The following is a 26,229-nucleotide window of genomic DNA, read 5'->3' on the forward strand; positions in this document are numbered from 1 at the left end:
ATGTCTTCCATTGCTCTCCTACTCCATCCCTCCCCCAGCCCCACCATCCTGTTCCCTCATGTTCTCATCCCCCATCCCTTATCCTCTTTTGCCCCACTCCATCACCCCCACTTTACTCTGGAGATCTCATCTATTTCCCTTTCCTAGGGCGATCCATGCATTCCTCTTAGAGTCCTCCTTGTTAGCTAGCTGCTCTGGAGCAGTGGATTGTAGTCTGGTTATCCTTTGCTTTACATCTAGTATCCACTTATGAGTGAGTACACACCATGTTTGTCTTTCTGAGTCTGGATTACCTCACTCAGGATATTTCTAGTTCCATCCATTTGCCTGCAAATTTCATGATGTCATTGTTTTTTCCAGCTGAGTAGTACTCCATTGTGTATATGTACCATATTTTCTTTATCCATTCTTTGGTTGAAGGGCATCTAGGTTGTTTCCAGGTTCTGGCTATTACAAACAATGCTGATATGAACAAAGTTGAACAAGTGTCCTTGTGGTATGATTGAGCATGCCTTATGTATATGCCCAAGAGTGGTATCATTGGGTCTTGAGGTAGATCGATTCCCAGTTTTCTGAGAAGTTGCCATACTGATTTCCATAGTGGTTGTATAAGTTTGCACTCGCACCAACAGTGGTGGAGTATTCCCCTTGCTCCACATCCTCTCTAACATAAGCTGTCTTCAGTGTTTTTGATCTTAGCCATTGTGACAGGTATAAGATGGTATCTCAGAGTCATTTTGATTTGCTTTTCCCTGTTGACTAAGGATGTTGAACAAACCCTTAAATGTTTTTTGGCCATTTGAGATTCTTCTATTGAGAATTCTCTGTTTAGAGCTGTAGCCCATTTTTTAAATTGGATTGTTTGATATTTTTTTTTGTTTGTTTGTTAAATATTTATTTATTTATTATGTTTACAGTGTTCTGCTTGCACATATTCCTGCAAGCCAGACGAGGGCACCAGATCTCATTACAGATGATTGTAAACCATCATGTGGTTGCTGGGAATTGAATTCAGGACCTCTGGAAGAACAGTCAATGCTCTTAACCTCTGAGCCATCTCTCCAGCCCTGTTTGGTATTTTGATGTCTAGTTTCTTGAGTTCTTTATATATTTTGGAGATCAACCCTTTGTCAGATGTGGGGTCTGTGAAGATCTTTTCCCATTCTGTAGGCTGTCATTTTGTTTTATTTACTGTGTCCTTTGCCTTACAGAAGCTTTTCAGTTTAGGAGGTCCCATTTATTAATTGTTGCTCTCAGTGTCTGTGCTACTGGTGTTATATTTAGGAAATGGTCTCCTGTGCATGGCAACTCTTTTAAAGGAAAAACATTTAATTGAGGTGGTGGCTTACAGTTTCAGAGGTTCAGTCCATTAGCATCATGGCGGGAAGCATGGCAGTCTGCAGGCAGACATGGTGCTGGCTACATATTGATCAGAAGGAAACAAGGACTGTGACACTGAGTGAAGCTTAAGCGTAGGAAACCTTAAAGCTTGCCCCACAGTGACACACTTCCTCCAACAAGGCCATACCTACTCCAACAAAGCCACACCTCCTCATAGTGCCACTTCCTATGATCTTATGGGGCTCAGTTATATTTAAACCACCACAGATTGGTACACATTTGTGTTATCAAATTATAATTTAATATTTTTAAGAACCGACTATTTAAATGTTTACATTTTAAATGTGAAAATGCCTTAAATATATGAAGGCCACTGTACCTCCGCATGTGTGTTTTTTCTGTCTTTCTTGTTTAAGTACAATGGGTACCTTTTGTTTTAATTGGATCCCATTATTCTTTATGTACTATTTTAAGCATTTTTTGCTCTTACTGAATTTGTAATTTTTACTTTGAATGTGAAAGTAAATATTTTCAGCTAGCCAAATAGAGTTCTGACTCAGAGAAAAAGTGAAACTAAATGGAACATAGAATCCCAAGAATTCTCAGGAAATCTATATGAATGAAGATTCCCAAGGATTCCTCATGCACATAATTTTGCTTCTTAAGAACAGTTTTATTGGGCTGGAGAGATGGCTCAACAGTTAAGAGCATTGACTGCTCTTCCAGAGGACCGAGGTTCAGTTCCCAGCAACCACATGGCAGCTCACAACTGTCTGCAGCTCCAGTGCCAGTGAATTCGGCACCCTCACACTGACATACATGTGGGCAAAATACCAATGCATGTAAAAATAAATAAAATCTTGAAAAGAAAGTTTAAAAAAACTTATTTATTATTTAGTTGTAAATAATAAATAATAAATTTAAATATTTATTATACAAAAATAAATAAAATAATAAAACTTAATACAAATAAACTTATTATTTAGTTATTTGTTTATTTAATTGATGCTAGATAAAAATTAATATAAACCATAGCATCTTCTAAAACATTTTTATTTGACCCAAATTTGATATAAAAATATTATTTTTATTCATATACAATCTTGCCAAAATAACATCTTTTGTGGCTAAGTAGACCATAATACTTTTATCTGTTAATCATTTAATTTGAAATACAAGATAGCCAAAAAGAATTGGGAATTCAGTACAGCTATGACTCTGTCTAATTTATAAACATTTTAAGAACATTTAACATTTTTATTAGAAGCACAAAATCCAGTAACTTTAATTTTTTAACATTTATTTTTATTTTTGAATATGGGTATTTTTCCTGCATGTATGTTTTTGCATCATGTGTTCATCTGGTGCCTGTGGAAGCCAGAGGAGGGCATCGCATCCCCTGGAACTGAAGAATGGATGTTTGTGAGTTTCCATGTGGGTTCTGGGAACCAAACATGGGTTCTCTAGCAGAGCAACCAGAGCTTTTAAACACTGAGCCATCTCTCCATCCCTGTTCACTTTCTATGTGAAAAAAATCCTTACTTTTTAATATTTTGAAACTGTGTTGTGTCATTATAATTTTTAACAGAGCAGAAGTCATGATTCTAAGTACAAATCAGATTTGCTGTCGTTGCAAGAACTATGCTCTTTTCACTTGAATTTCACTGCAGAAATAGTCCTTTGAATATTTTTTCCTCTCTTGTTTAACTCTTAGTCTGTAAATTAGATATAGACTATTCACACATAAAACTTATTTATTACTAGTAAATTTAGATGTTAGCAAATGTTTATTGAATGTTAACGTTTGTTTTCATAAATGGCATGCTTTAAATTGGAGAGTATTTCCACAGTCTGATGACTAAGGTGACCTTTGTCAGTATGGATGCATTACAAGTTATCTGTAAAGCAAACAGGGTTTTCAATAGTTCTCCCATAGATGAGCATTTGAAGAAGTGAACGGTTTTTAAAATTGTTTGTGTGTATGATTGTCTCGCCTGTATGTATGTATGTATGTATGTCTGTTCACAACTTGGATGCCTGGTGCCCACAGAAGCTAGAAGAGGGCACCAGATCCCCTAGAACTGGAGTTATAGATGCATGTGAGCCACCATGTGGGTGCAAGAATAAAACTTAGGACCTTTGGAAGAGCACCAGTATTGGAGAAATTATTTTGGCCACTCCACGTAGTTAAAAGGATATTTATTTAATGGCGTAACTCACAAATTAAGTAATGGGTAGGTCGCAGGGTCTGGGGAAGGTGTAATGCAGTCCAGCGGTGTTCTCCGGAGCTCTGCACAATCAACCTCCACCGTTCAGCGTCCCGGCACCGAGAGAGCGCTCGCCCATCCAGCTCTCGGTCCCCCTGCGCCTCCCCTGGCCCCGCCTCGTAGGCGTGACAGTTGCCAGAGTCTCAATGGAGGTTGGGACTTCCAGATCCAAGCTGGAATGGCTACCCACTACACACCAGTGCTCTTAACTGCTGAGCCATCTCTCCAGACACCTCTCCAAACATGAGACAGGGTCTTATGTATCCTAGGCTCCTTCTGTGGGCAGGGGTGACCTTGAATTTATAATCCTTACCTTCTACTTCCAGAGTGTTGGGGTTATAGGTGTGTGCCAGTGTGCCTGTCTGGGAAGCCAGTTCAGGATTTGACGCATGCTGGGCAAGCATTCTACCAACTGAGCTACTTCTCTAGCACCTTAAAAACTTTTTTTTTAAAGTAAGTTTTTAAACATTTCTGGGCCCTTAATATTCTCTTTGTTGGATTCTAGAGATATAGTGGAAAGCTAGACGCATTCTTTCTGACCAGAAAAGAAGAACTTGTATAAGAACTCCCAACGTTGTTATGCTGTGATGTAACACATTTTGCTTTCATTGAGTCTTTCTGTAGAGAAACTTTTTTTGTAATTGTTTCAGTGAGTTCGGAATCATGAGCTGGTTGAAAAGCATCTTATCCTCAGAAGAGCCAGGATGTAGATAGAACTTGCTTGGCCAGATTTACACCCTAGAGAATATGGGTGATTTTGAGGACTCTTAGAACTAGATCCAAAAAAAGTCCTAAAATACACCTGAATATACATGCTGGGGGTTGATTCCTGATACCCATTGAAAGCATTTGTGTAACATTTTTTTTTTTTTGCCTTAAAAATAAAAATAAAACTTGTTTCCAGCTTGAGCTGTGTTTATGTCCTACAATCCTAGTGCTCAGAGTGAAATAAGGTCACGTGGCTAAGGCAGGAGGATTTTACATTTGATACCAGTCTGGGCTTTTGTAGCAATGCCCTGCTTCAACAAACAAAAAACTTGCTTATTTAGTTGATCCTAGGTTAGAACTAACACAAACATAAAATTTAAGACCTTAAAACTATTATTTGTTAAATTTTATAGAAAAACAGTATCGGCCAGGCTGTGGTGGCGTACGCCTTTAATCCCAGCACTCGAGAGGCAGAGGCAGGCAAATCTCCATGAGTTTGAGGCCAGCCTGGGCTACAGAGTGAGTTCCAGGACAGGCTCCAAAGCTACACAGAGAAACCCTGTCTTGGAAAAAAGCAAACAAACAAAAACAAAAACCTCCCAAAACCAAGAAAAACAGTATCAAATAATATTAAAGAAAATATATAAATATCATAAACATTCCACCTATAACATATGAAACCGTCCATTTTAATTTTTAAAATATTTTCATATAGTCTTTGTTCAAACGTATGTATATATACATATATTTTCTTAATTATTAATATAACTCAAATTTTATTCACATTTAAAAAACTTACCATTTGGATAAAATTCTTTCCATGTTCCTTGCTGTTATCTTTTTTTTTCCTTCGAGACAGTTTCTCTGTGTCACAGCTCTGGCTGTCCTGGAACTCACTCTGTAGATCAGGCTGGTCTCGAACTCACAGAGATCCATCTGCCACTAGGATTAAAGGCGTGTGCCACCATTGCCCAGCTGAGTGTTATCATTTTTAATATCAGTGTAACAACTGATTTAATCAGCTTTTAAAAACATAATTTCTCTATGGATCTTTGAACTAGAAAGAGTTTCCAAAAGTAATTATACACACAGTGCTCGATGTATTTAGATCCTTTTTACAGTGTATTAGGGCCCAGTGCGGCAGGGCCCAGTGAAGCTGACCGCTAACTACTTTCTGTAGTACAAGGCCATGAGATTGGTTTGGAGCCACGTTTAGCTGGACTCCAAGTAGAGGAGGAGGTGTTTCACCAATAGTGATTTCTCTACAGCAGTTTTCCTGTGACAGTGTCATTGTCTTTAATGACAAGGGAGATTAATTGGGACCATACTATTGTAATACCATTTTTTGTATATATGTGTGATGCTGTGATTTCAGTTGGGCCACCTTGCCTCCCCAGCTTTTGGGGGTTTCCGGTGATCCGAACTCTGGTCTTCATGCTCCTGTGGCAGGTGCTTTATCCACTGACCCATCTCTCCACCTATTTAATAATTTGTTTTTAATTGATATAGGGTTGTGTCTTAGTTAGGGTTTCTATTGCTGTGAAGAGACACCACGACCACAGCAATTCTTATAAAGGAAAACATTTAATTGTAGTGGCTTACTTATAGTTCAGAGGTTCAGTCCATTGTCATCATGGTGTGAGACATGGCAGCATGCAGGTAGACATGATGCAGGAGAGGTAGCTGAGATTTCTACATCTTGCAGGCAACAGGAAGTGAACTGTCTCACTGGGCATGGCTTGAGCATATATGAGACTCAAAGTCTGCCTCCACAGTGACACATTCCTCCAATGAGACCACACTTACTCCAACAAGGCCACACCTCCTAAAGGTGCCACTCCATTCAGGGGCCATTTTCTTTTAAACCACCACAGGTCACATGCTACCAACTGTGTAGCAGAAGATGACAGTGAACTCCAGATTCTCCTCTCAGGTGCATGCACCTGGTCCATAGTAGTGATTTTTATTCCTGCCTTTTAATTCAATTTGTGTCTTGTCAGCTAAGTTACTTTCAAAAAGAAAAAAACTTATAATATGCAAATGCTATCTCTTATTCTCCCAAAAGAATTTTTTGAAAATGGAAGATAGCATCAGTTAAACTCCTGCCGCATCTGAGCTGTGAAGAAAACACTGACTGTTTGCCTTTGAGGGAGGCTATTCCCTTTTCCCTAGAGAAGTCTTCTCTGCTGCTCCTTTCGGGAAGGCTCCTGTGCCGGGCTTTTATATAGTTCCTGCTGGTTCTCTTGCTGTTGGCAGAGCTGCTCCCAGTAATGTCTGACTGCCAGTTCCCTTGCTCACTGTTGGTGGCTGTACTAGCAGAGGCAGTCTGTATCGGCTCTGTCCGCATCCCTGGTGCATGACACAGTACCTGGCACATGGCTGACATTCCACACGTTGGGAAGTCCAGTTTTTGAAGAATCCTGGTTTTATAGGTGAGAAGGCTTAGGATGAAGTTGAATATCTTTTCCAGATACCTTACTGAGAGAACAACTCTAAATCCCGTGGTTTTATGCTGCTCCACACAGCTTTATGAATTAATCTATGTCTGACTTTCTTCTTCCATGAAATAGGTCAGTATACTAAAATTCTTATTTCCTACAAAATTATAACTTTATATTAATAGTCCTGAAGATTCTTTTTGTTGTTGTAGTGTGTGTGTGTGTGTGTGTGTGTGTGTGTGTGTGTGTGTGTGTGTAGGTTGCATGTATGTGTGTGCCAGTGGAAAACAGGATAATCAGCTGTCATTTCTTTGGCGCTGTCCATTTTGGTTTTTGAGGCAGGATCTCTCATTGGCTCTCTCATTGGCCTGGAACTTGTTGCCAAGTACACTAGGCTGGATAGGGAGCTCCAGGGTTCTGTCTCTGTCTCCCCAGTGCTAGAACTCAAAGTGCCCTACCATGTCCATGTCTGGCTTTGTTGTTGTTGTGTGTATTGGAGATTGAACTCAGTTCTTATACTTGCTCAACAATCACTTAACTGTCTCCATATTCTGCCTTTTTGTGCTTTGATCTAGTTTTAGGCTGAATTCAGGTGCAGAATTGAGCCATTTGGTCAAATCTTGAAGCTTTGAGGGGAGTGGAGATTCTCATATTTTCTTAAGAACTGTCTTAGTTATTTTTCTGTTGTTATGACAAAACACTGTGACCAAGGCAACTTATAAAATAAAGTTTTTAGTTTGTAAGTTTGTGCCAGCATGCTGAGCTTAATCTTTATTCAGTTCCAAAGGGTGAGAATCCATGACCATCATGGCAGGAGTCGGGTGGGTGCAATAAGGAGGCAAGCATGGCTTTAGAGCAGTAGCTTACATCTGCTCTACGATCACGAGATGGAGAGTGTGAACTTGGAATGATGTGGACTTTCCCTCATTTTTACTTTTGAGATTATGATATAATTGCATCATTTCTCCCCTCTCTCTGCTCCCTCCAAACCATTCCATGTGCTCCTTTTGCTCTCTTTCAAATTCATGGTCTCTTTTAATTATTGCTGCTACATGCTTCTAAGTCTATGTGTATATACATGTATTCCTGAACATAACCTTGGTAGTCGGAAGAACGCCGTTTGGTATCAGAGTGTCTCTCACTCTCAGCGTTCCTTAGTTGCCTCAGTTCTTTATGTCGGGTTGAGGCCTGGTGGGCTTCCCTGTTATGGAACTTTGAGGAGAACCTACAACCACCACTTCACTAAATCAACATAATCCCTAACTACATTCTGAACATTTGTCCTTTTACCCACAGATTAAGGGTAGTCCTTACCTGTCATCAAGGCATAGGCTTTGATTCCTCAAAGGCCACCCACAGTGACATACCTCCTCTAACAAGGTCTCACCTAAAGCTTCCCCAATGGTTCCACCAGCTGAGGGTATATGAGCTTATGATAGGGTGCCATTTTCATTCAGATCACAAGAAGAACTATTTAATATCTAGATTCCATTTTTGTTAGCAAAAGCAAAGAGAACTTGAAGGCAAGTTGTAGTAAGAAGTTTAGGAAAGAGTCTCTTAGGTCTATATAGTTAGAAACAGAAACAGAAGTAACCTGAGTTGAAGCAATCTGAAATATCTTGAGTGTTTTTTAAACCAAAGCCTTAAAAAAACAAAACAAAAAACCTGTGGTGTGGGCAGTTTCCATATGTAGCCCAGTCTGGCTTTGTGTTCACTGTATAGACCAGGTAGGCCTGGAACTAACTGGTGATTCTCTTACCTCAGCTTCTTTAAGTGCTGGGTTTATAGGTTTGTGCCATATGCTGAGCTTAATCCTTAGTTTTTCCTTCTTAAAGATTTATCTTTATGGGCTGGAGAGATGGCTCAGAGGTAAAGAGCACTGACTGCTCTTCCAGAGGTCCTGAGTTCAATTCCCAGCAACCACATGGTGTCTCACAACCATCTGTAATGAGATCTGGTGCCCTCTTCTGGCCTGCAGGGATATGTGCAGACAGAATACTGTATACATAATAAATAAATAAATCTTAAAGATTCATCTTTATGTGTATGTGTCTATGATAGTGTATGCTACACTTGGGGTCAGGAGTACAAGTGGAGGCCAGAAGAGGGGGTCAGATCTCCTGGAGTTGAAGTTACAGGTTGTTGTGAGCCACCTAACATGGGTGTTGGGAACCAAAGTGAGGTCCTCTGGAAGAGCAGCAAGCGGTATTAAGACCAACTCTCCAGCCTTTCTCTCTCTCTTTTTAAAGCTCTCTTTTCAGTAACTTGAATTAAATTATGTATGTTTCTAAGGCCAATGTTTTCAGAGGAAAAATAACAACTTTGATATAGATTATAGTATAGCATAAACATTTTTCATGACTTTAGTAAAAATACTTAAGCTTATAAAATTTGTTTAGATCTAGGGCTGGCAAGATGACTCAGTGGGTAAAGGTGCTTGCTGCCAAGCCCAGTGATCTGCACTGGGTCCCTGAATCTCACGTGGTGAGAGGAGAGCATCAACTCCTGCAGGTTGTTTCCTGATGTCTGCGAGTGCACATAGAATAAATGTAAGGATAAAGTAAAATTTGTTTAGATCTGCTTACATTTTTACTTACCAATCTGAATTAGTGAGCTAGTAGAAAAAAGTAAAAGTAATAATTTGATAGCATATTCTTATAATGTGCTATATAAGATTAAAAAAATAAGAACTTGGGGGATGAAGAGATGGCTCAGTGGTTAAGAGCACTGGCTGCTCTTCCAGAGGACCCTGGTTCCTTTCCAGCACCCACATGGCTGCTTAGAACTGTCAATAATTCCAGTTTTAGAGGATCCGACACGACACTCTCACACGGATATATACCAACACACCTACAAATAAACAAATCTTAAAAAAAATAAGAGATTAACCCAAAAATTCAATCTGTTTTTCAAGAGCCAGAAAGGCAAAGGGGCCTGGGCTGCTCAGCCTCTCCTCTGTGGCCTTTGTGACTAACTGCTGCTTTGCTCTACCCCTGGGTTCCCTGGGTTCTGCCTCTCCCTTCCCATATTGGGGCTTGAATCCAGGACCCTCCTGAGTGCTCTTACCACTAAGAGCAAGTCTTAGCCACCTTCACTTTGTTTAATTTACACTTAATTTTTAATCAGTTTTGCTGAATTGCTCAGGCTAGCCTCGAACTTTTGGCTTTTCTATGTCAGCCTCCATTTGGTCTGCCTTCTTCAGCTGACTGAATGTCACACCACATTCAGTCTAGATTGGTTTCAGATAACATGGCACAGTGGTGGCATAGTCAGATGATTTGGATGAAATTGATACATTGTTTTGAAAGTGTCTTAAGTTTGTAAGACACAGTTTTTCAAACACTTCTTAGAACCCCTCAGAGGTAGAAGTGGGGTCCTGGGATCCTGGGATCCTGGACTATTTATTGTCAGAGAGTAGTTACCCCTCTCTCCTTCAGTCAGCTGGCTCCTCTGTCTCCTTTTAAAAAGTGTACTTAGTGACATATACTCATTGTACATGGCAATGAGCTTCAAAAGACATTCAAGTGCTTTGGCCATACTCACCCTCCTGGTCTTTCTCTGTCCCACCTCCTGTGATTCCCATTCATTCTCCCAGTTGGTTTCCCTTCTGTTCCATGTCCTACTTAAATACATGATTTTATGTGTCTGTATAAAACTTAGCATCCACAAAAGCGATAAAACATGGCTATTTGTCTTTCTGAGACTGATTATTTTATTTAATATGATGATCTTTAGTTATGTACATTAATAAGCAGAATTTGACTTACATTTCAGCTTCTCAGAGGAATTTTGTTTGAAGAAAGGGCACCTTGCCTTAAAACATCAATTTTGAAAACTACGACTTTCAGAAAACAAGCCTCTTTGTCTTTGATTTCAAGTTCACCCCAGTTAAAGGCAGCCTCTTTCTGAGCCAGGAGAATGAAGTCACAAGGTGGCTGACTTCCTGCCCCTCCACATGTCCTCATGTTCCCGCACTGCTCTTCACTTAGTGGAGCCATTGGGAATTCTCTGCTGTTGCTTCTCTTCTGTGGTGCTGGAGGTTGAATGCTGAGTCTCATTGCTACCACTCACCTCTGAGAATCCCTTGTTTTTAATGATAAACAGCTATCAAATAGCTGTGTGATTGATAGTTTGAAATACCAATGATTCCTATTTGATTAGGAGATACTCGTTTATAACAGCTAAATGGTTTTGAATTTTGGAGATTTCTTTATAATCTCTTACAAATAAAGAGTTTTGTAGGAACACATTTTAAAATGGTCCTTTCATGCGTACATGTTGTTCTACTTTGTTTTTATTCATAACCCCCCTCACGGTACTGCCCCATCTCCCCCTCCAAAGAGTCTTCCCATATGCTTCCCTGCTACACATATCCCACTACCTCCTCTTTCCTCCTTTCCCTTAAGAATCCTTTCTTCCGGCCGGGCGGTGGTGGCGCACGCCTTTAATCCCAGCACTCGGGAGGCAGAGCCAGGCGGATCTCTGTGAGTTCGAGGCCAGCCTGGGCTACCAAGTGAGCTCCAGGAAAGGCGCAAAGCTACACAGAGAAACCCTGTCTCGAAAAACCAAAAAAAGAAAAAAAAAAAAGAATCCTTTCTTCCTACTCATGCTTCCCTTTATACTTTCATGACACACCAACACCCTATCCTCTCTATATGTGTATGCTATGTGTTTGTATATGTGTATATATATACAGACACTCGTGTACACACAAAACATGACACACCAACACCCTACCCTCTCCATATGTGTATGCTATGTGTTTGTATACGTGTATATATATATATGTGTGTGTATATATACATATATATATATACAGACACTCGTGTACACACAAAACATGACACACCAACACCCTACACTCTCTATATGTGTATGCTATGTGTTTGTATATGTGTATATATATATATATATGTGTGTGTGTGTGTGTGTGTGTATACATATATCTATACAGACACACCAACACCCCTACCCTCTCTATATGTGTATGGTATGTGTTTGTATATGTGTATATATACATATATGTGTGTGTGTATATATATACACATATGTACATATATACACATACAGAGACACGTACACACAAAACTTTAAATCTTGATTCTACATATGAGAGAAAATATGCAGTATTTGTAAATCTGGCTTATTTAACATGACCTCCATATCTGTACAATTTCTTGCAAATGTCATGATTTCATGTTTTTCAGATTTATTTATATTTTATATGTATTGGTGTTTTGCCTACATGGATATCTGTGCTAGATCCTCTGGAACTGAACAGAAGGTCTTGAGCCACCATGTGGGTGCTGGGAATTGAACTTGAGTCCACTGAAAGAGCAGTCAGTACTCTTCGCCACTGAGCCATCTCCAGCCCATGATTTATTTATTTATGATGTATACAGTGTTCTGCCTGCATGTATGCCAGGTCTCATTACAGATGGTTGTGAGGCACCATGTGGTTGCTGGGAATTGAACTCAGGACCTCTGAAAGAGCAGCCAGTGCTCTTAACCTCTGAGCCATCTCTCCAGCCCCCATGATTTAATTTTTAAGAGTGGAGATTTGGACTGTTAATGCCATGTATAACTAAGCTGATGCTCTTTGTTAGTTTGTATCTGAGTGATCAGATGTAGACGGTCTTACCACCTTCAAATTAGGGCATATAGCTCTGTTTCCTGAAAATTGCTGTCAGCACACCTTCTTGTAAGACCTTTGAAGTGGACTCCTTTTCCTTCAGCTATGACAGGGGTGGTGCTAGAATATGCAGATCACTTGAAATTCTGGTGGCAGATAAGTGTAACCGCTAATTGTATTTACTTGAATTGGGTTTAGATTTCAGAAACACGTACACACCTTTAATCCCAGTACTCGGGAAGCAGAGGCGGGCAGATCTCTTAGAATTCAAGGACAGTTTGGTCTACAGAGCAAGTTCTAGGACAGCCAGGGCTATGTAGAGAAACTCTGTCTTGAAAAACAAAAATAAAATAAGATAAAATAAAATAAAAAATTTAAAAGTTTATTGAACTGTAATTCACATACCATGAGATCCACCATTTCAAATATAAAATTCAATGATTTTCAAGAGTTTACATGTTGATGATTCAGTATCAGTATTGTGAGTTGCAGCAATTATTGACTATAGTGATATGCTCTGACCCAGTAGTTCTGGAACTACTTTCCTATTCCTGGCAATTCAAGTTAATTGATAGTGATTACCTGCTTCCATACTGACTTCTTGTTTGGACTGTCAATCAAACATGAATGAGAGGTCAGCCAGAGCAGCTTAGCTGAGAAATGTTAGATTGAAGACACTGAGGACTTTGCCTTGTCTAGAGTTTTGGAGACTTTTTTCATAATGAAGTTGTTACTGGGGGGGGGGGAACAGGACCCAGTATTGCTAGTAAGGAGACCACAGGTATGCAGGTATAGGTAGGGTGCAGGAACAGAAATGTTAGCAGGGGTCTGATACAAAATGGTTAACACTAGACTGGGAAATAAATAGAAGAGGTGATTTATAATGCAGAATGATATTACATCACGTGTACAAGCCGGTGTCCTGGGATCCAGAACAGCCTGAGTAAAATCGTGACAGTACATCAGGTGTTCCTGGACCGACTGTCATTTCCTAAGGATGGGGAGAAGGGAGAAGATGGCAGGAGATGAAGCAGGAAGGGAGGTTGGGCCGGAGAATGAAGGGAACTGCATAGGTCTTAAGGGCTTCAGCTCTGTTCTTTGAGCATTTGAGCCCAGACAGGCGACCTAGTTGATGGGTTGAATTTCGTATACATGCCACTGTGGCTGCCGTTACAGTTCCTTCCATGTTAGCAGACTGTTACTTTACACTGGCAATAGTGCTTCCATAGCAGTTTTCTTCTCGATTCCTTCTACCGTCTAGCTGACGGAAAGATTCAAACGAACACACTTGGATTTGACCCCTAAGTATCACATAGTATTCAACATGTTTGCTTGGAGACAGACATTTATTTAGATTCTTAGAACCTTCCTGATTCACAGTGTAAATCTGTATAACTGACCTATGCCACAGCTTAATGTAAGTACATATAATAACATCATTTTGTTAAAACCGTAGTCACTCATTTTAAATTTATTCCAATGTAGGTGGTTGGAGTTGTGCTTCACACATTTCAGCCGTTCAGCAGCGTTTTATCTGCCAGCTAAGCTTGTACTTGATTGCACCATGGAAATGCTACTAAAGAGACTTGTTGAGCACAAAAGTGGACTTGAAGAGCCAGAAGCCACTGTTTTCCAATGAAGGATTCCAGTTTTAAGCCTCAGTGCTTTTAAATCACCACTGAGATACACCCTCCCCCCCCCCAATCAAAATGGCAAGCAGACGAAAATCAACAACACCTTGCATGGTCCTTGCCAGTGAGCAGGATCCAGATCTTGAGTTGATATCAGATTTGGATGAAGGTCCTCCTGTCCTTACACCGGTAGAGAATGCTAGAGCAGAGAGTATCTCCAGTGATGAAGAAGTTCACGAATCTGTGGATTCTGACAATCAGCAAAATAAAAAAGTGGAAGGGGGCTATGAATGTAAATACTGTACTTTTCAAACTCCAGATCTAAATATGTTTACTTTCCATGTAGATTCAGAACATCCTAATGTTGTACTGAATTCATCCTATGTTTGTGTTGAATGCAACTTTCTTACCAAAAGGTATGATGCACTTTCTGAGCATAATCTGAAATACCACCCAGGAGAAGAAAATTTCAAGCTGACTATGGTGAAACGAAATAACCAGACAATCTTTGAACAAACAATAAATGATCTGACTTTTGATGGTAGTTTTGTTAAAGAGGAGAATACAGAACAAGGAGAATCCATAGATGTTTCTTCTTCGGGAATCTCCATCAGTAAAACTCCCATCATGAAAATGATGAAAAATAAGGTAGAAAACAAACGGATTACAGTCCACCATAACTCAGCCGAGGACACTCCCGAAGAGAAAGAGAATGGAGTAAAAGTAAGCCGGGAAGAAAATGTAGAAAGTGCGAGTACTTCAGCCTCAGAATCCAATACAAGTACTTCCACCGTTAGCAGAGTGCACCCCAATCCTGGCAGCACAGTAGTGACGCCCTCAGCTGTTCTTCCTGGATTAGCCCAGGTGATCACTGCAGTGTCTGCTCAGCAGAACTCCAACTTGGTCCCTAAAGTCTTAATCCCTGTTAACAGCATTCCTACCTACAATGCTGCCTTGGATAACAATCCCCTTCTACTCAGTACCTACAACAAATTCCCTTATCCTACAATGTCAGAAATTACAGTTCTTTCTGCTCAAGCAAAATATACAGAGGAACAGATCAAGATCTGGTTTTCAGCCCAACGTTTAAAGCATGGTGTTAGTTGGACTCCTGAAGAAGTGGAGGAGGCAAGGAGGAAACAATTCAATGGAACAGTACATACTGTACCTCAGACCATAACTGTAATTCCTACACACATTTCCACGGGGAATAATGGGTTACCGTCTATTTTACAGACATGCCAAATAGTTGGTCAGCCAGGTCTGGTCCTTACCCAAGTAGCTGGAACAAACACCTTGCCAGTAACGGCACCTATTGCCCTGACAGTGGCAGGTGTTCCAAATCAAACAAATGTACAGAAGAGCCAAGTACCTGCTGCTCAGCCTGCTACAGAGACAAAAGCAGCCACGGCAGCAGTTCCATCATCGCCAAGTGTCAGACCTGAAGCTGCACTAGTGAACCCAGATTCATTTGGTATTCGGGCCAAAAAGACGAAAGAACAGCTGGCAGAACTGAAAGTTAGCTATCTTAAAAACCAGTTTCCCCATGACTCAGAAATCATCAGGCTTATGAAAATCACAGGCCTTACCAAAGGCGAGATTAAAAAGTGGTTTAGTGATACAAGGTACAACCAGAGAAATTCAAAGAGTAATCAGTGCTTACATCTCAGTAACGACTCCTCTGCCACTATCATCATAGACTCCAGCGATGAAACCCCAGAGCCCCCAGCCGCAGTCACTTCACAGCAGAAACAATCCTGGAACGCCTTTCCTGACTTTGCTCCCCAGAAGTTTAAAGAGAAAACCGCAGAGCAACTTCGTGTCCTTCAGGCAAGTTTTCTCAACAGTTCTGTGCTTACGGATGAAGAATTAAATAGGTTAAGAGCACAAACCAAACTTACTAGAAGAGAAATTGATGCTTGGTTTACAGAGAAGAATAAAACAAAAGCTTTAAAGGAGGAGAAAAAAGAAATAGATGAAAGTAATGTCAGTAGTTCCAAAGAAGAACCTGGAGAAAGTTCTCCTGGAGATGAAGCAGTTGCACCTAAGTCAGGAGGTACAGGCAAGGTATGTAAGAAAACCCCGGAGCAGCTGCACATGCTTAAAAGTGCATTTGTCCGAACCCAGTGGCCATCAGCAGAAGAGTATGACAAATTGGCTGAAGAAAGTGGTCTTGCCAGAACAGACATAGTTAGTTGGTTTGGGGACACCCGTTATGCTTGGAAGAATGGAAACTTAAAATGGTACTACTACTATCAAAGCTCCAATTCAAGTAGTTTGAATGGTCTGTCTTCCCTTAGGAAAAGAGGGAGAGGCAGGCCGAAAGGACGGGGCAGAGGCAGACCACGTGGGAGGCCTAGAGGAGGCAAAAGAATGAACACCTGGGACAGGGTACCATCACTCATAAAGTTTAAAACTGGAACGGCAATACTTAAGGATTATTACCTGAAGCACAAATTTCTTAATGAGCAAGACCTTGATGAACTTGTCAACAGATCACACATGGGCTATGAGCAGGTCAGAGAGTGGTTTGCAGAAAGACAGAGAAGATCTGAGTTAGGTATAGAATTATTTGAGGAAAATGAAGAGGAAGAGGAAGTTATTGATGATCAGGAAGAAGATGAAGAAGAAACAGATGATAGTGACACTTGGGAACCCCCACGACATGTGAAACGGAAACTTTCTAAATCGGATGACTGAAATGTAAGTGTTTAGCCTTTGTATTCATCATCAGTCATGTGCATGTTTTAACAGCCACCTTATTGGTTCAGTCATCTTCACCTGTGTGTGTGGTGTACGTGTGTGTGTGTGTGTGTGTGTGTGTGTGTGTGTGTGTGTGTGTGTGTGTAGACCAGAGTCTTCCTCTTGCTCTCCACCATATATTTTTGGACAGCATCTCTCTCTGAACCTGGAGCTCACTGACTTAGCAATACTGTGTGGCCAGGGAGCTCTAAAAGCTCCAAGGTTCCACCTCTGTCTACATCTGCACCAGGAATACAGGTGTGCACTGCTGGCCATGGCTCTTACTAGGGTTCTCAGATCTGAACTCAGGTTCTGATGTTTTCATAAAAGTACTCTAGTGACCCAAGCCAAATCCCTATCCCTCATCTTCACTTTTACTAATTTTTTTCTAAAACTTCTTTTTCCTAATAAGAGGACCAGGTGCCACTAGTCATGACATGTATATTGTGATATGTAGCTTGACAATTGTAATACTCAGGTTTTAATGTCTTAATGTCCCTTTAATTATTTATTTTTCATACAGAATGCTTTAGTTTGTTTTAAAGGAAAGTAAAAAGGGGATGGGAAACAAACACTAAAGATAATAAAAGTATTTCTTATAACCTTCTCTCTACTAATGCTTCATTTTTGCCCGTGTAAGAAAACAGTTCAGAAACAAAGTTAAAAAGGACAGGTATGCTGAAGGGAGAGATTAGAAGCACAAGGACAGATGGGTTCTAGAAAACCTAAATCAAAGGAGATACCTTTTTTTTTTTTTTTTAAAGATTTATTTTATTTATTATGGATACAGAAGAGGGCACCAGATCTCATTACAGAGGGTTGTGAGCCACCATGTGGTTGCTGGGAATTGAACTGAGGACCTCTGGAAGAGCAGTCAGTGCTCTTAACCTCTGAGCCATCTCTCCAGCCCCAAAGGAGATACTTTTTTCTCCATTGTTGTTCCCCAAAACGTTATCAGACTTTCAGCTAGAGTTTTAAGATTCATTATGCACTCAGTATCTCTTTCTGCTAAAAGACAAAGGCCTTTTCTAGGTCCTGTGTAAACTCCTGTGGGCTTAGGTGGCATCTGTTTTTGAGCAGCCACAATATAAATTCTTCGGTATAAAGATTGAAAGTCAGATAACAGATCTGATATTTGATATAAATTAACTCAGTCCCAAAATATCTATAAGTGCTATGTTTGGTTAGAAAAATTAAATTTCCTGCGGGATGTAGCTCCATATTCCTATAATCCTAACATTAAGAAACTGAGTCAGGAGGAGTTCAAGTTTGAGGCTAGCCTGGGCTTATAGCAAGACCCTCTCTTAAAGCGATATAAAATCTCTGTAGTGTTTCTTAAAAGTGCAAACAAATATAACTTAAATTTGAAAAGTTTTGGCATGTTCCTTCATAGATTATAGATTAAATTAAAAATGTACTGTAGCTGCAAGCAGTTACCTGAAGTTAGGTCTTCAATTCTTTCATTTAAGTTTCCCATACTGGAGGTTGAACTAGGGGACTGTTCATCCTAGGCCAGCACTCTACAACTAAGCTACATTCTCAGCCAGGGACTTCAGTTCTTTATTCTTGTGGAATTCAAGAACATCGTTTTATTCTTTTCTGTTCTTTGTTTTGGGAGTATTCCAGAATAAAAGCACACTGTTTTGAAAACAATGTAGTTGTCATGAAATGCTTGTGTTTGTCTCTCTGTAGCTCAAATAGCGTCTTGTCAGAAATTACTGTAGCATTCTCAAACACTGAGGGAGGAAAGGAAGCACAGACTTCATTTTGTACATGAGCATAGTTACTTACTTCCTCTCTAACACACTTGTATGCTCTCTTATTCTACACAGTATTTCCTTAGTCCTCGAGTGGCATCTTCCTGGTTTGTTTATTTTAGCAATTATTTATAGAGACCTTAATAAAGGCTGCACACTAGTCTTACTCATTAACAGTTCTTTCTCCAGCTTTCTTCTCACTAACATTAAGACAGAAAGTCAGATGAGCTGAAGCCCCACTGACTTACATCAGCAGTGTAAGTCTCATTGCTGGCCCTAGAGTATGGTGTCATCATTTTAAGTCACAAGAAGCTCCAGAGTTTTGTAGCATTATCCTGAAATCCAGCCCTCCGCATCTTCGTGTCAAAAGACTTCAGGACAGGCTTTGTTCTGACCCAGATACATAAAATATTTGTAACAGGCTTTATTTTTTTTATTGCTAAACACAAAAATGTGTACTCAGCCAAGATTAAATCAGCAAATTTGTTGCTGCAGTGAATTGTTGTTGCAGACTTTGCAGTCATTTTCTGGGGAGTTGTAATTTTCTAAAAATAGGTGAACTTTTCCATACAGTTTACTTCAGTGATATAATAACATGGTTACAGATACTGATTATGGTCATACAAGTCCCATGAAACCTTTTTTTCAAAAGTTTACATTGTATGTGGCCTATGTATCCTTTGCTCCTAAATACAAAGAGAGCAGGGCTGGGAAAGTGGGTGGGTCAGTGGGTAAAGTGTTTTCCTGAGTTCAGACTCCCAGCACCCACCCATCTCCAGGTGCAGTCCCTGGCCCTTGTAACTCCAGCACTTAGGTGAGAGGGTGCAGAAAGGAGTCAATGGAGCTCACTGGCCAGCCGGGGTGGCTGAATCAGAGCTCTGCTGGCTTTCCTGAGAGAGCTTCTCTCTGAAACTAAGGTGAAAAGCAGCTGAGGAACACCCGACACCTACCAATGGCTGGCACGTGTGTGTGAGGCATGTGCACGGCCCCCCACATGAACATGTGCACAGCATACATCCTATATACACAACTTAAGAAATACTTGGAAATCTAAAATTATAAAACACATTAATTAGCATGTTACAATATTTAACAAAATAATTTTCACTTACCAAAGTATTCAGCATAGGTTTCCTCTTAAAAATTATATTTAAATATAGTTCAACTTATGAAAATACTTGCCTGAACCTTCCCAAAATAGGGAAAGCCACAGAAGACAGGTACAAAAATAATTCCTCTTTTACAATCCAGAACTCATTGTTCAATATGAACTTTGATAAACACACAAAGGAATATGATAAAAAAGATACTGCAGAACATGAAATATATATATAATCACATGCTAGTCTTGTGTACAAGTGGAAATACTATAGGTCTTTAGATTTCATGTTGCAAATACTGACAATAAAATATCTTCCTACTAATAATTTTATAAGTGATTACAGAAAGGCGTCTGTCTAACAGCAAATGTGGCACATGAAGAACACACACATGGTTTACACACACTGCACTGTGAGGTGTGTGTGGTAGGTGATCTCACTGGGAAAGAGAATGCAGAATGTATTTGTGGCTAACTGGCTATTTTTATTCTAAAGGCAAAAATTAAAATACGGCTATCTTTAAAGTTTCAGGGTTTTGTTTTTTGTTGTTGTTGTTTTTCTTTTATAGCTACTTAAATTCTGAAGGAGAATAAGTTCTTCAACTCAAGATGTCTGAATTACTGTGAATGGGCCCAATCCTTGATGACACTGAAAATGCTTTGGGGCATACATACTCTCAAAACCGGATCCAATGTCCAAAAGAAATGGAACTTGATGTTGTGCCAAAGTCAACCTGCTGCAGTTGGGGGAAGTTCTGCAATGTAAATAGAGCGCTAATTAAAAACAACTTGTAAAAAGTGAAACTTTAATACAGTACATTTTTATTCTGGTAGGATGGAAACTTTGTGAATCTTTGACTTTCTAAGGGGTTAATGACCACTAGAGCTTGTCCTCAATTTCAGGCCAGCCTACAGCTGTGTAAGGTAAGGCCGCATTGCCTGTTTTCTTTGACATGTGAATAAGCTTCCAGCTTTGAGTGACCAAACAGTTTTCAGAGTAAAAGTTCTTAGAAATGGGAGGGGAACCAAACCCTAATTTACTTCTGTGTCTTATTTATCAGGTCCTACACCAAAATTAAAAGTGTACACAGGCTTACACAGTTTGTAGTGTAAAAGCAGCCTGTGTGTATTATGTTGGAACAGGAAGACTTGCTGGCCTTCATGACTGGACCCTCCACTAAACACTCAGATAAACCACTGTTGCCACTGCAGTCCTTGTGTGACTGACTGCTCTTTGTCAGAATCTGCCTGAAGATAGTACCCCACAGGGAAAAAAAGTTTACTGGGGAGAAACTCCAAACACTGTTCCAAACATGTGGAACAGTCCCACAGTAAATACATGCAGTGCATTCTCACAGGCATGGGGATCAAATGGGGAGAAACTCCAAACACTGTTCCAAGCATGTGGAACAGCCCCACAGTAAATACATGCAGTGTGTTCTCACAGGCGTTGGAATCAGGAACATCAGACAGACTCAGGTCAGATTCTGCAAGGTTATCTTTTCATGGAATTCTACCTTGTGTAACAGTTCCAGTGAACAGAGAAAAACAATTCTGAACTGATCCTAATGAGTTAAAAATGAGCTTTTCATGTAAGAATCGGAGGCAGGGGGTGTTAACAGTGACTGCTGTATACAAGACTCGGTTCCTACTGACTTGTGATTAAAGACTGGTGCTGCCATTCGTGTTGGAAAGGACCCTTTCTTTTGTAATCATAGGACCACTTTTCAAAATGTGCTTTCCTCACAGAACAAATTTTCAGTTTAATTAGATTTGGACTTAAATTCTTTTTTTCAATGATCATGTGTAGTAGGTTTGGCCAGTTTGTTTTCTAATTTAATGAATAATAAATACTAAGCTCTTGGTTAAATGTTCATCAGTTAATGAAACTGTTATGAAAAAGCCTTGAATATGCATGCTGCTTTCATTTTTATAAGCTTTTTATTTTTTAACTATAGCTTTATTAGCAATTCCCAAATGCTGCAATTTGCTGATTTCTTCACTCAGACAGCTGGCTTTGTGGGTGGCTTTTTTCATACTACTGTTAACTTTTTTAAAAAAGAAGTGATGTAAAGACTGTAACAATTGAATGCACTAAGCTGTTTTTCTTTTACATATCTAAAATCTTCTTTAAATACTCTGTATTATAATGATTAAATTGCTCCCTTTTTAAAACCATTGCTAATGTGGTCTGAGTTTTATTTGACAGTAATTTCTATGTTCTCAAAATCCAGTCCTTAAACTGTCAAGGATTGAAGATGAAGGATTTGAATATATTTACATCATGTTTCCTTTGTGCTATGCTAACTTTGTATAGCTGCAAGTAACTCCGTGGTTTCCCATCTCTTTGGCAGGCTGGATGAGAGTCTGCTCTGATGTCTGCTAGCTTTTAAATACACTTATTTGACAGTGCAAAAGAACCTTTCTTTCCTGGTTGACTATGTTCTTGCATACAAAATAAAAGTTAGCAGTAATAAGCAAATTTGAGTGATTTTTTTCTATTTTATTAACCCAGCTTTTTAAAAATGGTGAATTTACATAGAATTTGCTATTATAATTTTAAGTGTACAGTTTAATGGCACTAAATTATATTCACAATATTACACAACCATCACTGTTATTTCCAAAACCTTTTCATCACCCCATACAGAGATTTGTAACCATTAAGCAATAACTCCACATCCTCAGCTCCTGGTAACCTCTGCTCTACTTCCTGCTCTATGAATTTGCCTACGCTTGATATTTCAAGTGAGTAGAAATACACAGGTTTTCTTTCTGTGTCTGGCTTATTCCCCTTGGCATAATATTTTCAAGGCCAGCCATGTTGTGACATATATCATAACATTCCCTTTTGATGGCTGAATAATAAATAGTTCATTGTGCACTAATTTTTGGCTATCCTCTCATCTATTGATGGGCACTTGGGTTGTTTCTGCCTTCAGGTTATTATGAATAATGTTGCAATGAACTCTGGCTTGTGAGTTTCTGTTTGAGTCCCTGTTTTCAGTTCTTTAGGTATACAGTTTGGAGTAGTACTCTGAATTGTATGATAAATTCTGTACTTAATTTTTTTTAAGAAAAAAATTAAGTTCATTCCAGACTGGTCTCCAACTCATTGCATTGCTCAGGCTGGCTTGGAACCCACAATCCTATTGTTTCCTCATTTTGAGTGCTGGGGTTACAGGAGTGTGCCACCACACCTAGCATTATATCTGCTTAACTTTTAAGGTATCACCAAGTCATTTACACAGGGTCAAAATGTTTTTCCCAGCATCTTAAGCATTTCACATATCACCAGCAATGTAGACGGGGTCTACTTTCTCACATCTTTTCCAACACCTTTTACTTTCAGTCGTTAAAAGTATTATTATGTAGTCAACATGAGGTAGGGAACAAAATGATAGTCATCTTGGATGTGAAGTGTATCATTGTGATTTTGATGGGCATTTCCATAGTGACACCATCTTTTCATGTGGTGACAACCACTTGTATACCTTTTTTGGTAAATGTCTGTTCAAGTCCTTTGCTCAATTTTTAATTGGGTTACCCTTTTGTTGTTGAGTTCTAGAAATACTTTGTATAATCTGGATGTTACAGTCTTACCTGAGATAGTTTGCAAATATAGCCAATCCTCATTAATTGTGGATTCTGTATACGAAAATACTCCTACTTATTAAAATTTATTTGCAAACCCCAACTCAAAACTCAGTGCACATGTGTGGCTCTTCTTCTATGTGCATAGAAATAGCAAAACATTTGAGTTGTCTATGAGCACATTCCCAGCTGAGGTCAGCTAGGTGGCATTCAACTCTCCTAATGCAAAGGAACAGCCTGTTTTGCAATGTAGTGTTATGTTTAGTATTTTTGTGCTTTTTGCCGGTGATTTCATGGTTTAAAGTAATTCCCAAATGTAATGCTGGAGTGCTGCCTAGTAAATGCAGTGAGTCTGCCTTGTGCCACGTGGAGTAATGCGTGCTAGCTGAGCTTCATTTCAGTGGAAGCTCAATGCTGCTAGCCGTTAATTCAGTGTTAATTAATTGATAGTGTATGTTAACTAGGGTGCCTTTAAACAGAAACACCTACAGCAAGTTTAGGAATTGATTGATGAAAATCTGGAAGGGCCAGAAGCTTGTATTTTGTTTTTCTGGTTTTTTTTTTTTTTTTTTGAAACAGTGTCTCCTGTAGCCCAGGCTGGCTTTCAACTTACTGCATAGCTAAGGATGATTTGAATTTTTGATCTTCCTTGCCCCCACTTTTCAAGTTCTGGATTCAAGGCATGTATCACCACATCTTGTTCAGTATTTTCTTTTAAGATTTATTTTTATGAATTTTTTATTATGTGTACGTATGTCTGTGTGGGTGTGCACACACTAGTGCAGGTGCTCTAGGAGGTCAGAGGCATTAGATTTCCTGGAGGTGGAGTTACAGGCAGTTGTGGGTACTGGGAATTGAACTCAAGTTGTCTGAAGAGCAGTACATGCTGTTAACTGCTGGGCCATCTCTCCCCTATTCAGTAATTCTAATGTGCTTTTGTGGAACATAACCATTGAAAATAATGAGAATTGGTTGTAATTTTCCCATTGTGTTGGGTTTTATTTTCATTTTATTGGTAATGCACAAATTTTAAATTTTTATGAGTCTCATTTTCAATTTCTTATTATTGCTTATGCTTTTAGTGTCATGTTTAAAAGCCAGTGTTAATCCATATATTTTTTCTTAAGTGTTTTGTTTATTTAGGTTCTTAAACTATTTCTAGTTAGTTTTGTGTATGGTATGGAGTAATGTGTCCAACTCCACTTTTTTCCTTAAAAAATTAAAACATATAAAACAAATGGCTTTTATTATGACACTCTCTTATTCATTTATTTGTTTGTCCAGTGCACACATTGGTGCGTGTATAGAGGTCAGAGGACACCTCTCAGGATCCAGTTCTCTCCTTGCACTCTGTGGGTCCCGAAGGCTGAACTCCAGCAGTCAGCCTTGGCAGCAAGCGCCTTTTTCAGTAGAACCATCTCGCCTGCCCCATTGTGACATTTCCATATACATCTGTCATTATACCTTGCTCCTATTTGTCCACCACTCATACTTCTCCACTACTTTCAGGACCTCCCCCCGCCCCACAATCCCTTTTCTCTTTCCGTGTCACATAGATATTTAAATCTACATTTCACATCAGAGACAAAAATGGTATTTGTGTTTTCCCCATATCCTCTCTTGTTCTCTTTCCTCTCCCTTTAGATCTCCTCCTTCCCACTGGAGGCCCCTCCCACTTTCATACCTTATATGGATTTGTATTTAAAGCTAGATTCTGCTTCTGAGAGAGACATGGAATATTTGTTTGAGCCTAACTTGTTTTGCCTAACGTGAAGATCTCCAGTTCTACCTATTTTCCTGAAAAATGACGGAATTTTGTTCTCTACAGCTGAGTAGATATGTCACAGTTTTAATGGTTCATCTATCCATGGCCATCCAGGCTGGTTGTGTAACTTGGCTACTGTGAATGGAGCAGCAATAAACATTGGTGTTGTGTGGTATGTTAACTTAGAGTTCTCTAGGTATATACCCAGGAATGGTTTGTGGCAGTTAATATATTTTTAAAAACCAATCTCTCTCCCTGTATCTCTCACTCTCCCCCCTCCGTGTGTGTGTGTGTGTGTGTGTGTGTGTGTGTGTGTGTGTGTGTGTGTAAGTGAAGTTGTGCACATGCCATGGCATTCATGTGCCGAGGTAAGAGGACAACACTTCAGAGTTGTTCCTTGCAGGATTTGTGGAGTCCAGGGACCAAGCGTGGGTTGTCAGTCTGTGCATAGCAAGCACATCTACCATTGAGTCATCTAGCAGACCGTACAATGCAGTGTTTTTTTGTTTTGTTTTTGTTTTTGTTTTTCGAGACAGGGTTTCTCTGTGTAGCTTTGAGCCTTTCCTGGAACTCACTTGGTAGTCCAGGCTGGCCTCGGACTCACAGAGATCCACCTGCCTCTGCCTCCCTAGTGCTGGGATTAAAGGCGTGCACTGCCGCCGCCGCGGCCGCCGCCGCCGCCGCCGCCGCCCGGCCACAATTCAGTGTTTTAAGGAACTTCCCTAATGGTTTCTTTCCCCACCAGCAATATAAAAAAGGGATTCGGGTTGGGGATTTAGCTCAGTGCTTGCCTAGCAAGCGCAAGGCCCTGGGTTCGGTCCTCAGCTCAAAAAAAAAAAAAAAAAAAAAGAAAAGAAAAGAAAAAGAAAAGGGTCTTTTTCCCTAATCTTCACAAGTGTGTTGTTTTTTCTTTCTTTCAATGAAAATTATTTACATGTGTGTATACCTCAGGCATCTTCCTCAATTGTTCTTCCTTCCTTCCTCTCTCTCCTCCTTCCTTCCTCCCTCCCTCCCTCCCTCCCTCTCTCCCTCCCTCCCTCCTTCCTTCCTTCCTTCCTTTCTTTTTTTTAAACTATGTATGGGTGCCTGGGCTTGGTAGCACACACATTAAATCCTAGCACTCAGAAGCAGAGGCAGGCGAATCTTTGAGTTGGAGGCCTGCCTGGTCTATAAATCAAGCTCCAGGACAGTAAGGGCTATGCAGAGAAACCCTGTCATAAAAAACAAAACAAAATAAATCAATATGTGTGTTTTG

At 39.8% G+C, this 26,229-nt stretch overlaps 1 protein-coding gene and 1 non-coding gene across 2 annotated transcripts in view; both read left to right on the top strand.

Moving 5' to 3' along the window:
- Zhx1 (zinc fingers and homeoboxes 1) overlaps positions 1-21,795 on the top strand; it is a 34,195-nt gene extending 12,400 nt beyond the window's left edge. The window contains exons 3-4 of the mRNA XM_006990676.4: positions 13,872-16,720; positions 20,185-21,795. Coding sequence (XP_006990738.1) covers positions 14,096-16,717 — 2,622 coding nt within the window. The 5' untranslated portion in view covers positions 13,872-14,095 and the 3' untranslated portion in view covers positions 16,718-16,720; positions 20,185-21,795. The remainder of the gene's footprint in view (positions 1-13,871; positions 16,721-20,184) is intronic.
- On the top strand, positions 19,690-19,813 carry LOC121824543 (small nucleolar RNA SNORA40). The gene has a single exon (XR_006066483.1). It is a non-coding gene; the product is annotated as a small nucleolar RNA SNORA40 (small nucleolar RNA).
- Positions 21,796-26,229: the final 4,434 nt, after the last annotated feature.

This window comes from Peromyscus maniculatus, chromosome 20 (genome assembly GCF_049852395.1).
Source record: "Peromyscus maniculatus bairdii isolate BWxNUB_F1_BW_parent chromosome 20, HU_Pman_BW_mat_3.1, whole genome shotgun sequence".
Lineage (NCBI taxonomy): Eukaryota > Metazoa > Chordata > Mammalia > Rodentia > Cricetidae > Peromyscus > Peromyscus maniculatus.